The 17,013-nt window shown below is 42.2% G+C and overlaps 1 protein-coding gene across 1 annotated transcript in view; it reads right to left on the bottom strand.

Annotated features, from left to right (window-relative positions):
• Nucleotides 1-659: 659 nt before the first annotated feature.
• LOC137328374 (probable phospholipid-transporting ATPase IM) overlaps nt 660-17,013 on the bottom strand; it is a 206,246-nt gene continuing 189,892 nt past the window's right edge. Inside the window, exons 27-29 of the mRNA XM_067994373.1 lie at nt 11,880-12,018; nt 4,579-4,709; nt 660-954 (exon numbers count right to left, since the gene is read on the bottom strand). Of these exons, the coding sequence (XP_067850474.1) occupies nt 694-954; nt 4,579-4,709; nt 11,880-12,018 (531 nt within the window). The 3' untranslated portion in view covers nt 660-693. The remainder of the gene's footprint in view (nt 955-4,578; nt 4,710-11,879; nt 12,019-17,013) is intronic.

The following is a 17,013-nucleotide window of genomic DNA, read 5'->3' as shown; positions in this document are numbered from 1 at the left end:
ACTCCAGTTTCCAACTGACAGTATAAACAACACAGATTTCCCTTGGAATGCAGCAGCTTCTTCCAGCACAAAACCAGAATTTCCCCAAATTGACTAGCTCAGGAAACAAGTATAAGTGGTTCTGGGAGGTACATAGTAGCTACTGTTGGTATTCACAAACAAAAGAGGAATTATCTAGTTCATCACACTACCTAGCTTAAGTGGTGCTATTGTTAGTCTGGATGTTTACTACCTAGAGTCAAAAGCAGTTGTGATTTCTCATTAAAAATAATGAGAATTCCTAAGCATTCTGGGCAGAAGAAGGGTAAATGTAAAAAAGTCTTCTTTAAAGCAAACTCCATTTGAGAAGGCATGCTATTATGGATTACATTGCAAATTCGCTCTCTATTTTGATTCCTCTACTGTAAACATATTGTATTCAATGTTTCCATATGTAAAGATTGTTTAAATTGGGGTGCTCCTAAAAGTCAAAAACAGGTTGACAGATGAAGATCTATTAATGTTATTTTACATCTGTCGTAATATCTTGATTTCTTGCTTGTGCTGTTTAAGGCAAAGTTATGTAGTAGTTACATAAAATCTTGTACTATTCACGTAAGAAGTCATTTGTACAGTCAGTACCTCATTATGCACAAATGCTAATTGCCTTCTTTGTCAATGGTCATCTGTCATGCTTCTCACGTGAAATTAGTTTCATTTCTGTGTGGTCTTCATGTTTTCAGTTACTGCAACCAGCTTTACATTTTTCTGTTTATCACTATCTGATGATGTGCTGATCTTAGAAGGTATAGGAATGAGAGACTTTACTCGCATATTCTTCCCTGAAGTAATGAGGGCACCAAAACCCTGTTGATGAGCAAAAGCATAGGCAGACCGACGTGTACTAGGCCGTCTCAAGTGTGAAACGATTTGTTTTGGAGGAAACATCTTGATTTGCCTAATTTTAAATCGCAGCTGGAAAAAAACATATTGCAAATAGTTCAATGAGAGTTCATAATTATAGATTAAATAGCACGTATACCTATAGTGAATTATATATTTAGCACCTTGAGTCTAAAATGTTAAACATTTTCTAGATATGTATTAGAAAATAGTAAAATAGTATTGTATTCTCCATTGTCAATGAGCTGATACAAGTGGGCTACAGTCTGCAGATGTTAGAACGAAGACTGAAAACATTAAGGCAGATTCCCGCATCGGTCGCACTGAGTGTGTACTAGTTCACGAGTTGAAATAGGCCATAAAAAGGGGTGGAGATCTGTAATGCCAGATCCCTGCCTTATTTATGCGTTACTCACTCTGCAGGCCTGGGGTCAGGCGCAGAAACCTGAAAGAGGCGGGAGTTTCATAATAATATTCAAAGGACATGGGAGTGACATCATAATGTCTCCCATGTGCCTTTGTTTAAGAAGGGCGGCAGGGAAAAGCCTGGGAATGACAGACCAGTGAGCCTGACATCTGTAGTGGGTAAGTTGTTAGAGGGTATTCTGAGGGACAGGATCGACAGGCATTTGGAGAGGCAGGGACTAATTAGGAACAGTCAGCATGGTTTTGTGAGAGGAAAATCATGTCTCACGAATTTGATTGAGTTTTTTGAAGGGGCAACCAAGAAGATAGATGAGGGCTGTGCAGTAGACGTGGTCTACATGGACTTCAGCAAAGCATTTGACAAGGTACCGCATGGTAGGTTGTTACATAAGGTTAAATCTCATGGGATCCAAGGTGAGGTAGCCAATTGGATACAAAATTGGCTTGACGACAGAAGACAGAGGGTGGTTGTAGAGGGTTGTTTTTCAAACTGGATGCCTGTGTCCAGCGGTGTGCCTCAGGGATCGGTGCTGGGTCCGCTGTTATTTGTTATTTATATTAATGATTTGGATGAGAATTTAGGAGGCATGGTTAGTAAGTTTGCAGATGACACCAAGATTGGTGGCATTGTGGACAGTGAAGAAGGTTATCTAGGATTGCAACGGGATCTTGATCAATTGGGCCAGTGGGCCGATGAATGGCAGATGGAGTTTAATTTAGATAAATGTGAGGTGATGCATTTTGGTAGATCGAATCGGGCCAGGACCTACTCCGTTAATGGTAGGGCGTTGGGGAGAGTTATAGAACAAAGAGATCTAGGAGTACAGATTCATAGCTCCTTGAAAGTGGAGTCACAGGTGGATAGGGTGGTGAAGAAGGCATTCGGCATGCTTGGTTTCATTGGTCAGAACATTGAATGCAGGAGTTGGGATGTCTTGTTGAAGTTGTACAGGGCATTGGTGAGGCCACACTTGGAGTACTGTGTACAGTTCTGGTCACCCTATTATAGAAAGGATATTATTAAACTAGAAAGAGTGCAGAAAAGATTTACTAGGATGCTACCGGGACTTGATGGTTTGACTTACAGGGAGAGGTTAGACAGACTGGGACTTTTTTCCCTGGAGAGTAGGAGGTTAAGGGGTGATCTTATAGAAGTCTATAAAATAATGAGGGGCATAGATAAGGTCGATAGTCAAAATCTTTTCCCAAAGGTAGGGGAGTCTATAACGAGGGGGCATAGATTTAAGGTGAGAGGGGAGAGATACAAAAGGGTCCAGAGGGGCAATTTTTTCACTCAAAGGGTGGTGAGTGTCTGGAACGAGCTGCCAGAGGCAGTAGTAGAGGCGGGTACAATTTTGTCTTTTAAAAAGCATTTGGACAGTTACATGGGTAAGATGGGTATAGAGGGATATGGGCCAAGTGCAGGCAATTGGGACTAGCTTAGTGGTATAAACTGGGCGACATGGACATGTTGGGCCGAAGGGCCTGTTTCCATGTTGTAACTTCTATGATTCTATGATGTCTTTTTACAGCTTGGTATAGCGTCACTTCCAAATTACAACAATATGTAATGGATGTCCAGGGTTGTTAGGGGATCAGCTGCAGGCAGAAGTTCATTTAAAATAAGAAGATTAAATGATCAGTTTTATGGTTATTTCTATGTTGATTTACTTTTTGTTTTGTTTTCTGCTGCTACTTTGGTTTTTATGAACCTTTCTGGTAATTGCTCTACTTATTTTTTTCTTTCTGCTCCCAATGGGTTTCATTTTGAGAGCTTTTTGGAAAAGGAAGACGACCAGCGGAGGGTTGGCAAGCAGGTCAGGTAGCACCAAAAGTGCCGTTGGTACTCACACCTGCATCTAGGTTCTCATAATTTTTAGTTTTATTAGTAGTTGCTGATGTGAACCTCGACAAAGGCTTTTTTGAAAGTTTCAAAAACTTTTAGGGTGTACCACTATCAAGGAGAGCCTTCCTCTTCTAAATCAATGCTGGCTGTTTCTAAATCTATGCTTGGCTGATTCAGAATTCACTGCAAACTGTCAACATGAACCTGTATCCTATTTTTAAAGAAACACGCCAGCAGAATGTTTTACAATTATCTTATCCTCAAGTATTTGTTAGAGGAATACAGTTTGTAATTAATATTTTAAATTACTCGTGAGTTTTTTTTTCAAACACAACACTAGACTTCCAATTGAGACTGCCTCTTTCTTTGTGTTTGAGTTTAGGGAGGGGAATATGGGTCCAGAAATTGCTTAGAAAAGAACGGTGAGCTCAACAGCACTCGCCGTTAGTGGCAAAATCAAGGAGCAATTTCCGGTATTCGCACATGCGCAGTGAAATGAGGAAATCCAGAACTCGCTACTCATGGTTCGCTTGAAAATACCAGGTCTAAACTCAGCCTTAATGACTGCCAAATAACTAAAAATTAACTTTTATAAAATGTGGAGTCTCATTATTCCTTATTTTAATTGCTTTTGGTCATTAAAAAAATTAAAACTTTTTTTTTACTTTTCCCTTCTGTCGCCTTTATTTAATTTGATTATTTCTTTCCCTCTCTTTTCTCATTGTCTGTTACTGTTTTTACAAATGATTTTAGTGTTGTACCTTTCACTTCCTGAATTTTACGTTACAGAAACAGTTTCACAGCTTGTCAAAAATGTTGCAATCTGATTGGTCGAGGAGAGTGATCCTCTCACGTCTCCCATGGGTCCTAGCTTCGCTTCGCTGGAGCTAACGCTGGGCTCTTCTCCGCTTCCTAAAGCTATAAATCTATGCAGCAGCGAGCACTGTTGGTTCACCGCTCCGAGCAATTTCTGGGCCATGATGTATGTTCCCTTTGCCCTGGGTTCTCACTACTTTCAACAAACATTTATGGTATGATGGGAACTGACAATAAGCATTAAAGCATCAGATTAATCATGTCCAGCCTCAGAAATACTAAGAAAATGCTTGTCCTGTGATCCCAGCCATTTTGGTGCATAGGTCTCTAAAGGTTCATGAGCAATGCCATGAAGCGATATCACGATTGTGTGGGACAGGCTAGATAGACCAGAGGATCTTTACCTGTCCATCGTTGTTCGTATGTTGTATTGCCTTAAAAAATTGGATTTAAAAAAAATACAGAACTGTATTTTTCCAGCTGAATACTGGTGGATTGCGATATTGTAGTGCTTTGTTGTGGAGTGTTATTTCAAGTAACATAATTACTAATAATAAATCTTTTTCCCAGCCGATAGCCTTACTCTAAAACATGCATCAAGAACGTACTTTATCGCTGAAGGTAGGTCTCAGTTCAACACTGAGGAATCGCAAGATAACTACTGGCAGGACACACATTGCTGCTGTTAGGAAAATGGTCAGCCATACATGTGGCTGGTTCAAGGCATTCCGTGCAGTACCTAGACAAAACAAAGCAGTATGTTAAGTTAAAGATATTCCAAAGGAGAATTCCTTGACTATTAATATTAATAATATACTTATTAGCATTTTTGCAGTTTTTCCAATTGATTATTTTCAGTCTATTCTTGCTGCTAAGCATTGAGGTCCTTCTTCTGCTGTTTTCCTGTCTTCCCTCTAGTGTTCCTCATCCCATGAGGACTGTCGCTGCTGCTGTGCCTCCTCTAAATGCAGGCGAGATTGTGCAGTATGCAGCACACCACTCTAATGCAGAAGACTCTTTGTGGGGCATATCGTAGGGAGACCCCAGACCTGTTGAGACACCTGAACCTCTGCTTCAGCAGCCCTATGGTGTGCTCAATGATTAATCTGGCGGTCCCCGGCTTTGATTATGCCTGTGTTGCTCAGGTGTCACGAGGTTGCGAAGGGGTGCTACGAGCCACTTGCCCCACAGCAGCCATCCTGCCATGTTCCTGGGAGTGTTCAATATTGGGAGGATGGTTGAGTGTCGCAGGAAAAAAGCATCGTGACAGCCACCTGGTTACCTTGCATAAACTTGCATGGTTCTGTTACTGTGATTGGACACCAGGAGGATATTAATAGAGTGTTAGCCTTTTCTATTGACGAATGCTTCTGGTGTCCTGATTGCAACTTGTGTGCAGTCAATGATGCCCTGGATGTGAGGGAATCCAGCTACTGCTGCAAATCCCAAGCTCTTTCCTGTTAACATGAACTTCCAGCAAGAACTCTGGCCAATTTTCCCCTTTCTAATTCAGGGTACTAAGGACAATTGTAGTGCTTCTACTGCCCTCCTGGCTAAGATCAGCTAACTCAGAACAGATTACGTTTTAAACTTGGAATTCTTTTGGTCGGTGAGGCGCAGGGTGCAGCTACTCCCTGCTTTAACCAACTGAACCTCCAAGGAGCTCCGTAAATGACAATTTATTCCCGAAAGAAAAATGTTAATTGCTGAATATTAAACAATATATTTAATTTTACTTTGTTATATGATAGTCTTGTATTAAGTATATATAATATTTTATGCAGAGTGTAAACAGAACAGGCCTTGGATTCACACACACATTTTGTATGCACAAAACATCCCAGAATTTTATTTTATTTGAATTTGATGCTACTCGAAGATTTCAAGGTTGGGCCTGAAATTTGCATTTTTTAAAAAAAAGAAACAGTAAAAGTTTGCAGCTCAGAAGGAAGACATTTGATTTATTGTCTAAGTGGCTCTTTGCTAGAGCAGTCCAAAATGAATCACACTGCCCTGCTCTCTCCCATAGCTCTGTATCTTCCTTTCCTTTAAATATTTATCCAACTTTTCATAAACGATACAATGATCTCTGCCTCAAAACTCGTTGTGGCAAAGCATCACATATTCCAACAACTCCTTAAGTAAATAAATTTCTCTTAAACTCTCTTTTCTCTCTCTTATTGACAATTTTAAATTGTTGATCTCTCATCACTGTCTCCAAAAGAGGAAGCAAAAACCTTGGAATCATTTAAGACCCAATTGGGCTATAATGGGAGTCTTTAATGTAATTCTGGGTGGATGAACTAATATGGGCAGAATGGCGTTCCTCAGCTGTAATTATCTGATAATCTTGTAAACTAGTGTAATCAGAACCTTCTACAAATTTATCATTACTTTTCTCACTTCTGTACTCCCCAGGCTTATTTATAAAACCCAAAATGTTGTTAGCCTTTTTTATGGCTTTATCTACCTGCATTTGCACTTTCAAGGAACTATAGGGTAGATTTGGGGGAAGTTGGGCAGAAGTCTACTCCACCGGGTGGCCAGAAACCAACATGTGATCCTGGGGGCACTCATTACAATAAAGAGGATGTACTTTGGGTGCATTTGATTGCACACCAGAAAGGACAGGATGACTGTGAGCAATTCGGACCTTAAAGGCAGCTTTAAAGGAGAAGGCACAGTAAAAGCCCCATGGGAGAGCCAGAAGGACTTTGTTTTTTGCAGCTAATGGGGCAGGGATTTTATCTGAACATCAATCGGAAAAGAGTGGTAAGTTTTAAATTAAAGTACTAAACACAGCTTCCATAACTGAAAAAGATGAAGTGCATTCTGCAACAATTTCTGAAGCAGCAAAACTATTTTTAGTTCAAACGGTCAAAAACAATGAGCTTTCTTGACAATGCTGGGCTGCCCCTTATGAAAGATAGCACTGAAAGGATATATTAGTCCCAGAAGGGGTACAGTGCAGATTTACTAAAATGATACCAGGGCTAAAAAGTTAAATTATGACGACAGGTTCCATAAACTGGTTGTATTCCCTTGAGTTTAGAACGTTGAGGGGTGATCTAATTGGGTGTTTAAAATGATAAAAGGATTCGATAGACTAGGTACAGAGAAGCTATTTCCTCTCATGGGGGATTCCAAAGCAAGGGGACACAATCTTAAAATTAGAGGTAGGCCATTCAGGGGTGAAATCAGGAAGCACTTTTTCACATAAGGGGTAGTGGAAATGTGGAACGCTTTTCTCCAAAAGGCGGTGGATGCTGGGTCAATTGAAATTTTCAAGACTGAGATCAACATATTTTTATTAAGTAAGAGTATCAAGAGATATGGATCAAAGGTGGGTAAATAGAGTTGAAGTACAGATCAGCCATGATCTAATTAAATGGCAGAACAGACTCGAAGGGCTGAATGGCCTACTCCTATTCCTATGAAAGGCAGCTCTGAAAGCAGTAGCTCTGGATTTTGCTGGAAGCAGTCTATCCCTGACCCAGCACTTTCAAATTGTGTACAGAGATCTCTGACATTCATTTACATTTCTGTGCCCTCCTCAAGCACAGTTAGGTGCAACCACCTGAATAGCCATACAGGAAACTTTGGGGTAGTTCTATTTAGCCAACAAATGGGAATCAAAGATCAGCGCCCAATTTAACTGTACATAGCACTGATTTTTCAGGCACTATTTTGCCTCTAAACAGAGGAAATTCTATCTTTATATGTGTACCCCATGGTCTCTCTAGTAACAGAGGCCGAGAAATTTGTTTGCGACAATAGAATGATCCCTGTGCCTGAATGGGCAGGCTCAACGAAGAGACTTCGAATTTCGGGGCGCTGCGTCACTGGCACTACCCTTAGGTAGGTGCTTAACGGGGAAGGAAAGGCAATCGGGAGGTGGGCGACCAGGAGAGGGAGGGCAATCAGGAGGGGGCAACCGGGAAAGGGAACGGAAAAGGGAGGGGGTTGATCAGGACATCGGGCGATCGGGACATCGGGTGATTGGGACATCAGGATGTGGGTTGAGGTGGTGACTGGAAGGGAGAGCAATGCGGCGATTGGGACCAAGGGGGGCGAGAGGTGGCTGGCATCGGCCCACAGTTTTAATGTGGGGTTGGGAGGAGCACTCCTACTCCTCCTGGCTCCACATTCAGATAAACATTTTTTTTTACAAATTTACTTTTTTGGTGGGGGCCTGCAGCAGTCCCTGTAAGGACTGCCAGTTAGGTGACATGTAGACCTGTTTTACCTGAAGGCAGCAAGGTGCCTCAGGCATTAGGCCCCTTATTTGCATATAGTTACTTCCTAGCTCTTGTTTCAGGTGTGGGCCCTTGAACCCTGTTTTTTTGCCAATATGGCGGGCAGTGCATTTCCAGCTCATTATGAGCATGCTCTTCCTGTCTGCCATACTGTAGGCTTAGGCACCCATTTAGCACCCAAAAAATGGATGCCCGTTTAATGCCCGAAAAAGGGGCAAGGAGCCATCAAATTTCTAGGTCAGTGTCTTTCTATTGAGTATGTACTCCCATTCCTTGTTTTTCCTCCAGAAGTGTATTACTTCACACTTACCCACATAAGATTGCATCTGCCACTTGTCTGCCCATTCCACTAACTTATCTATGTCTTCCTATAGTCTTTTGCAGTCCTTCTTGCTGATTGCCAAACGTCCAGGTCTTGTGTTTTCCGTAAATTTCAAGATTGTGCTTTCTATGTCTAGATAGTGACTATGTCTGAGAGTGACTGCCCTTGACATCAAGGCAGCATTTGACCGAGTGCGGCACGTAGTGGTTGTTGGAGGCCAATCATCTCAGCCCCAGGACATTGCTGCAAGAGTGCCTCAGGGCAGTGTTCAAGGCCCAACCATCTTCAGCTGCTTCATCAATGACCTTCCCTCCATCATAAGGTCAGAAATGGGGATGTTCGGTGATGATTGCACAGTGTTCAATTCCATTCGCAACCCCTCAGATAATGAAGCAGTCCGCATGCAGCAAGACCTGGACAATATCCAGGCTTGGGCTGATAAGAGACAAGTAACATTCGTGCCAGACAAGTGCCAGGCAATGACCATCTGCAACAAGAGAGAGTCTAACCACCTCCCCTTGACATTCAACGGCATTACCATCGCCGAATCCCCCACCATCAACATCCTGGGGGTCACCATTGACCAGAAACTTACCTGGACCAGCCACATAAATACTCTGGCTATAAGTGCAGGTCAGAGGCTGGATATTCTGCGGCAAGTGACTCACCACCTGACTCCCTAAGCCTTTCCACCATCTACAAGGCACAAGTCAGGAGTGTGATGGAATACTCTCCACTTGCCTGGAGAGTGCAGCCCCATCAGCACTCAAGAAGCTTGACACCCTCCAGGTCAAAGCAGCCCGCTTGATTGGCACCCCATCCACCACACTAAACATTCACTCCCTTCACCACCGGTGCACCGTGGCTGCAGTGTGTACCATCCACTGCAGCAACTCGCCAAGACTTCTTCGACAGCACCTCCCAAACCCGCGACCTCTACCACCTAGGAGAACAAGGGCAGCAGGCATATGGGAACAACACCCCTTGCATGTTCCCCTCTAAGTCACACACCATCCCGACTTGGAAATATATCGCCGTTCCTTCATCGTCGCTGGGTCAAAATCCTGGAATTCCCTATCTAACAGCACTGTGGGAGAACCTTCACCACACGGACTGCAGCGGTTCAAGAAGGCGGCTCACCACCACCTTCTTAACGGCAATTAGGGATGGGCAATAAATGCTGGACTTGCCAGCGACGCCCACATTCCATGAATGAATAAAAAAAATCCAAATCATCTATATCAAGAACAAAAGTGGAGCCAGTACTGACCCCAGTGGTACGCCACTTTCAATTCTTCTCCAACCTGAGCAACACCGTTTACCCTAATCCTCTGTTTCCTGTTCATCAACCAGCTTTCTATCCATGCTGCTACATTACCTCTTGTACCATACACCTGATTTTTTATAGCATGCCTTCTGTAAAAGGCCTACTGAATACCTTCTAAAAATCCTCATACACCACATTTATTCCCCATACATATCCAAACAGTCACTTTTTCAAATAATTTCATTAAATTTGTCAAACACGACATGGTAAGAGAATATTTATTTGTATAAATCAGGGGTAATACTCTGAACATTACTCTCTCTACACTTTGTTCCCCCTTTGAAATGTTCATGTGAAGGATATTTTTACTTGGGCCATTTACGACAGATACAGTATTTCCTCTATATATTATTATATTTGCATCCATTCCCTATATGAAATATTACATATACATGAGTATTATATGTGGAAAATTGCCCAGGTATGTCCTGTCCACAAAAAGCTGGACAAATCCAATCCGGCCAATTACCGCCCCATCAGTCTACTCTCAATCATCAGCAAAGTGATGGAAGGTGTCGTCGACAGTGCTTTCAAGCGGCACTTACTCACCAATAACCTGCTCACTGATGCTCAGTTTGGGTTCCGCCAGGACCACTCGGCTCCAGACCTCATTACAGCGTTGGTCCAAACATGGACAAAAGAGCTGAATTCCAGAGGTGAGGTGAGAGTGACTGCCCTTGACATCAAGGCAGCATTTGACCGAGTGTGGCACCAAGGAGCCCGAGTAAAATTGAAGTCAATGGCAATCAGGGGGAAAACTCTCCAGTGGCTGGAGTCATACCTAGCACAAAGGAAGATGGTAGTGGTTGTTGGAGGCCAATCATCTCAGCCCCAGGACATTGCTGCAGGAGTTCCTCAGGGCAGTGTCCTCGGCCCAACCATCTTCAGCTGCTTCATCAATGACCTTCCCTCCATCATAAGGTCAGAAATGGGGATGTTCGCTGATGACTGCACAGTGTTCAGTTCCATTCGCAACCCCTCAAATAATGAAGCAGTCTGAGCCCGCATGCAGCAAGACCTGGACAACATCCAGGCTTGGGCTCATAAGTGGCAAGTAACATTCGCGCCAGATAAGTGCCAGGAAATGACCATCTCCAACAAGAGAGAGTCTAACCACCTCCCCCTGACATTCAACGGCATTACCATCACCGAATCCCCCACCATCAACATCCTGGGGGTCACCATTGACCAGAAACTTAACTGGACCAGCCATATAAATACTGTGGCTACGAGAGCAGGTCAGAGGCTGGGTATTCTGCGGCGAGTGACTCACCTTCTGACTCCCCAAAGCCTTTCCACCATCTACAAGGCACAAGTCAGGAGTGTGATGGAATACTCTCCACTTGCTTGGATGAGTGCAGCTCCAACAACACTCAAGAAGCTCGACACCATCCAAGATAAAGCAGCCCGCTTGATTGGCACCCCATCCACCACACTAAACATTCACTCCCTTCACCGGCGCACTGTGGCTGCAGTGCATACCATCCACAGGATGCACTGCAGCAACTCGCCAAGGCTTCTTCGACAGCACCTCCCAAACCCGCGACCTCTACCACCTAGAAGGACAAGAGCAGCAGGCACATGGGAACAACACCACCTGCACGTTCCCCTCCAAGTCACACACCATCCCGACTTGGAAATATATCGCCGTTCCTTCATTGTCGCTGGGTCAAAATCCTGGAACTCCCTTCCTAACAGCACTGTGGGAGAACCGTCACCACACGGACTGCAGCGGTTCAAGAAGGCGGCTCACCACCACCTTCTCGAGGGCAATTAGGGATGGGCAATAAATGCTGGCCTCGCCAGCGACGCCCACATCCCATGAACGAATAAAAAAAAATTATAGTCAAATAGAATAAAATGGATTTTTTTTCCAGTAAAACTGGAAGTAACCCTTCTCCAGTATTATAATCTTGTAAAACACTTCTAATAGGAAATAAATTGTTACTTTGAGATAAAATAATTTATAACATCAATTATAATCATTGTATTAAAAGTGCATACCTATAAAGGGAAATGAAGTTGGGAACATCAGATACATGCCATTGCTGTACATTGTAAATGTTATTGCAAAGTAGACAGCAAGACTGCCCCAAATAAAAAAGTGATTGATCGCTGTCCAATATGATGTATCCAGTGCAATCTGTTGACAAGCAGCAAGATTCGTGAAGTCAAAATTATATGTTGATTATTCGTCAGTAAATAAACATTTATAAATGTAACCTTTTGAAGAATTATGGGTAACATATTTGCAATATTACAGGTTAAGGTACTTTAGGTTCAGACATCCAATCAGACATCAGTTGTTATTATTCAATGTTATCTCAACAAGTAGAAACAACGTACATGGCCTATATCAATGAATATGAACTTGTGTGCTGGTACCAGGAAATGGCATAAAATGAACATAAAAGAATAGGTGCAGAGACCATTAGTTTTTCAGAAACTGAATTGTTTATTCCTATTAAACAATTCATCAGCTTTATAAATGCTTTTTTGGCACAAAATTTGTTCTCCCAACCCGAGAAAAACACGACGCTTGAACCATGAGGGCACAGTCAAATGGGGATGAAGTGAGCACTGTTAAAATTGCAAACGCACCCCTAAAAAGAGCACGAGTCCAGCACAGACCCTTAACCTTGATTAGTACAACACATCAAGTGAACCCAGACACTCCTCCCTACAGTAAGTCAACTTCTAAACAGAGGCTGGTAAGTGATGTAAAATAGAAACTTATCTTCGAAAAGCCAAACTAGGCCTCTTCTACAATAAAGTTAACAAAGACAAATATGTTTAAAGGAGAAGTTTTCAGAATTCACTCGAAAGGAAAAAGAAAAATGGATATCAGCACAAGTACAACAGCAAATAATTATCAGATTCTACAATGTAAGAAGAAGTATTAGGGGAACTGGAAACACCTGCGGAAAACAGAACCGTTATTTGTGAAAATATTTGAGAGTTTCGTTATATACCCAGCAACACAAGTGAAGTTACCTAACCAGTCCACAGTAAACAAACCACAGCCACAAAAGAGTACAACAGAAGAAAAGACTATGACAGGTAACCAACAAAACTGTGAGCCAGCACTGCAACTGAAACAACAACAACTTGCATTTATATAGCACCTTTAATGTAGTAAAACGTCCCAAGGCGCTTCACAGGAGGGTTATCAAACAAAATTTGACAACAAGCCACATAAGGAGACATTAGGGCAGGTGACCAAAAGCTTGGTCAAAGAGATGGTTTTAAGGAGCACCTTAAAGGAGGAGAGAGATGTAGAGAGGTTTAGGGAGGGAATTCCAGAGTTTAGGGCCTAGGTAGCTGAAGGCATGGCCGCCAATGATGAGCAATTAAAATTGGAGGAGCGTGGAGATTTCGGAGGGTTGTCGAGCTGGAGGAAGCTGATCCTGGAATAGTGAGCAGTTTTGGCAGAGGACAGCAGGACCCAATAGTGCTTTATGTGGTCCAGCCAGATCTGGTGATGAATGGCTAAACCAGTTGTCCGCCATAAGCGTTCAAGTCTGCATCCCTTGGACTTGAGGAAGCGGGGATGAGGGCCGTATCAGGGGGAACGATCAGGGTGATAGAGAGTAATGGTTTTAATGGGGACAAGAGCATCAAAGGTGGAGTTGAGGCTGTGATTGAACAGATCGATAGCTGCAGAAATGTCGTGGTGAATAAGAACATAGCCATACGGCCCCTCGAGCCTGCTCCACCATTCAATAAGATCATGGCTGATCTTCTACCTCAACTCCAATTTCCCGATCTATCCCCAGATCCCTTAATTCCCTTCGTGACCAAAAATCTATCGATCTCAATCCTGAATATACTCAACGACTGAGCATCCACATCTTTCTTGGGTAGAGAATTCCAAAGATTCACAACCCACTGCATGAAGAAATTTTTCCTCATCTTGGTCCTAGATGGCCGACCTCTTATCTTGAGACTATGACCCCTAGTTCTAGATTCTCCAGCCAGGGGAAACAGCCTCTTAGCATCTACCCTGTCAAAACCTGTAAGAATTTTATACATTTCAATGAGATCACCTCTCATTCTTCCAAACTCCAGAGAAGATAGGTCCATTGTACTCAATCTCTCCTCATAGCACAACCCTCTCATCCCAGGAATAAATCTAGTGTACCTTCGTTGCACCCCCTCTAAGGCAAGTATATCCTTCCTTAAGTAAGGAGACCAAAACTATACACAGTACTACAGCTGTGGCCTCACCAGAGCTCTATCTAATTGCAGCATGACCTCCTTAATTATATTCCAACCCCCTTCCAATAAAGGCTAACATATCATTTGCCTTCCTAATTGCTTGCTGTACCCGCATGTTAACTTTTTGTGATTTGTGTACAAGGATACCCAAATCCATCCGAATACCAACATTTCTTAGTCTCTCACCATTTAAAAAATATTCTGCTTTTCTATTCTTCCTACCAAAGTGGATAATTTCACATTTCCCCATATTATACTCCATCTGCCACCTTCTCACCCACTAACTTAACCTCTCTATATCCCTTTGCAGCCTCTTTGCGTCCTCCTCACGGCTTACTTTTCCATCTAGCTTTGTATCATCAGCAAACTTGGAGACATTACTCTCTGTCCCCTCATCTAAGTCATATTGTAACCAGCTGAGACCCAAGACTGATCCCTGCGGCACCCCACTAGCCACAATCTGCCAACCTGAAAATGACCCGTTTATTCCTACTCTCTGTTTTCTGTCCGTTAACCAAATCTCAATCCATGCTAATATATTACCCCCAATCCCATGAGCCCTAATCTTGTTTAACAACCTCTTAAGTGGCATCTTATCGAATGCCTTTTGAAAATCCAAATATATAACATCCACTGGTTCCCCCTTATCTATCCTGCTAGTTACATCCTCAAAAAACTCTTAATAGATTTGTCAAACACGATTTTCCTTTCATAAAACCGTGTTGACTCTGTCTGATCACATTATGATTTTCTAAGTGCCCTGTTACTACGTCCTTAATAATAGATTCTAGCATTTTCCCTACTTCTGATGTCAGGCTGACTGGTCTATAGTTCCTTGTTTTCTCTCTCCCTCCTTTCTTGAATAGTGGGGTTACATTTGCTACCTTCCAATCCATGAGGACCGTTCACCCAGGTCCCTTTGTACATCAACATTCCCCAATCTATCACCATTTAAATAATACTCTGCTTTTCTGTTTTTGCTTCCGAAGTGATAACTTCACATTTATCCACATTATACTGCATCTGCCATGTATTTGCCCACTCACTCAATTTGTCTAAATCGCCTTGAAGCCTCTTTGCATCCTCCTCACAACTCACGATCCCACCTAGCTTTGTGTCATCAGCAAACTTGGAAATATTACATTTGGTTCCCTCATCCAAATCATTGATATATGTTGAGACTAGCTGGGGCCCAAGCACTGATCCCTGAGGTGCCCCATAGTCACTTCCTGCCACCCCGAAAAAGACCCATTTATTCCTGCTCTCTGTTTCCTGTCTGTTAACCAATTTTCAGTCCATGCCAGTATATTACCACCAATCCCATGTGCTTTAATTTTGCACACTAACCTCTTATGTGGGACTTTATCAAAAGCCTTCTGAAAATCCAAATAAATCACATCCACTGGTTCTCCCTTATCTATTCTACCAGTTGCATTGTCAAAAAACTCCAGTATGTTTGTCAAACATGATTTCCCTTTCATAAATCCATGTTGACTTTGTCTAATCCTGTTGATATTTTCTAAGTGTCTGTTATCACATCCGTCATTCTTGCATTGCCTTACTACTGATGTTAGGCTCACCGGTTTGTAGTTCACTGTTTTCTCTCTCCCTCCTTTTTCAAATAGTGGGGTTATATTTGCCACCCTCCAATCTGCAGGAACTATTCCATAATCTATAGAATTTTGGAAGATGACAACTAATGTATCCATTATTTCCATGGCTACCTCTTTTAGTACTCTGGGATGCAGATTATCAGGTCCTGGGGATTTAGGCTTTCAGTCCCATTAATTTCTCCAGCACTATTTTTTTACTAATACTAATTTCCTTTAATTCCTCTTTCTCACTAGTCCCTTGGTTCCCTAACATTTCTGGGAAGTTATTTGTGTCCTCTTCCGTGAAGACAGAACCAAAGTATTTGTTTAATTGCTCTGCCATTTCCCTGTTCCCCATTATAAATTCTCCTGTTTCTGACTGTAAGGGACCTACATTTGTCTTCACTAATCTTTTTCTTTTTACCTACTTGTAGAAGCTTTTACAATCCACTTTTATGTTCCTTGCAAGTTTACTCTCATACTCTATTTTTCCCCTCTTAATCAATCTCTTGGTCCTTTTTTGCTGAATTCTAAACTGCTCCCCATCCTCAGGCTTGCTACTTTTTCTGGCAACTTTATTTGACTCCTCTTTGGATTGAATATTATCCTTAATTTCTTTTGTTAGCCATGGTTAAGCCACATTTCCTTTTGTGTTTTTGCGCCAGAAAGGAATGTATAATTGTCTCAATTCATGCATTCGTTCCTTAAATGTTAGAGAATAACAGAGAGTAGGCATAAATGGGTCATTTTCAGGTTGGCAAGATGTAACGAGTGGAGTGCCACAGGGATCAGTTCACAGGGATTAGTTCAATAGCCTGAACTATTTACAATCCATATCAATGCCTTGGATGAAGCGCCTGAATGTATGGTTGCTAAATTTGCTGATGACACAAAGGTAGGTAGGAAAGTAAGTTGTGAAGAAGACATAAAGGAGTTTGCAAAGGGATATAGATAGGTTAAGTGAGTCAGCAAAAATTTGGCAGATAGAGTATAATGTGGAAAATGTGAACTTGTCCATTTTGGCAGGAGGAGTAGAAAAGCAGTATATTATTTAAATGGAGAGAGATTGCAGAACTCTGAGGTACAGAGGGATCTAGGTGTCCTAGTACATGAATCGCAAAAAGTTAGTATGCAGGTACAGCAAGTGATTAGGAAGGCAAATGGAATGTTGTCATTTATTGCAAGGGGAATGGAATATAAAAGTAGAGATGTTTTGCTATAGTTGTACAGGGCCACATCTCAAATACTGTGTCCAGTTTTGGTCTCCTTATTTAAGAAAGGACATAATTGTTTTAGAGACGGTTCACAGAAGGTTCACTCGACTGATT

This window comes from Heptranchias perlo, chromosome 1 (genome assembly GCF_035084215.1).
Source record: "Heptranchias perlo isolate sHepPer1 chromosome 1, sHepPer1.hap1, whole genome shotgun sequence".
NCBI lineage: Eukaryota > Metazoa > Chordata > Chondrichthyes > Hexanchiformes > Hexanchidae > Heptranchias > Heptranchias perlo.
This window is presented reverse-complemented; position numbering and strand designations above follow the sequence as displayed.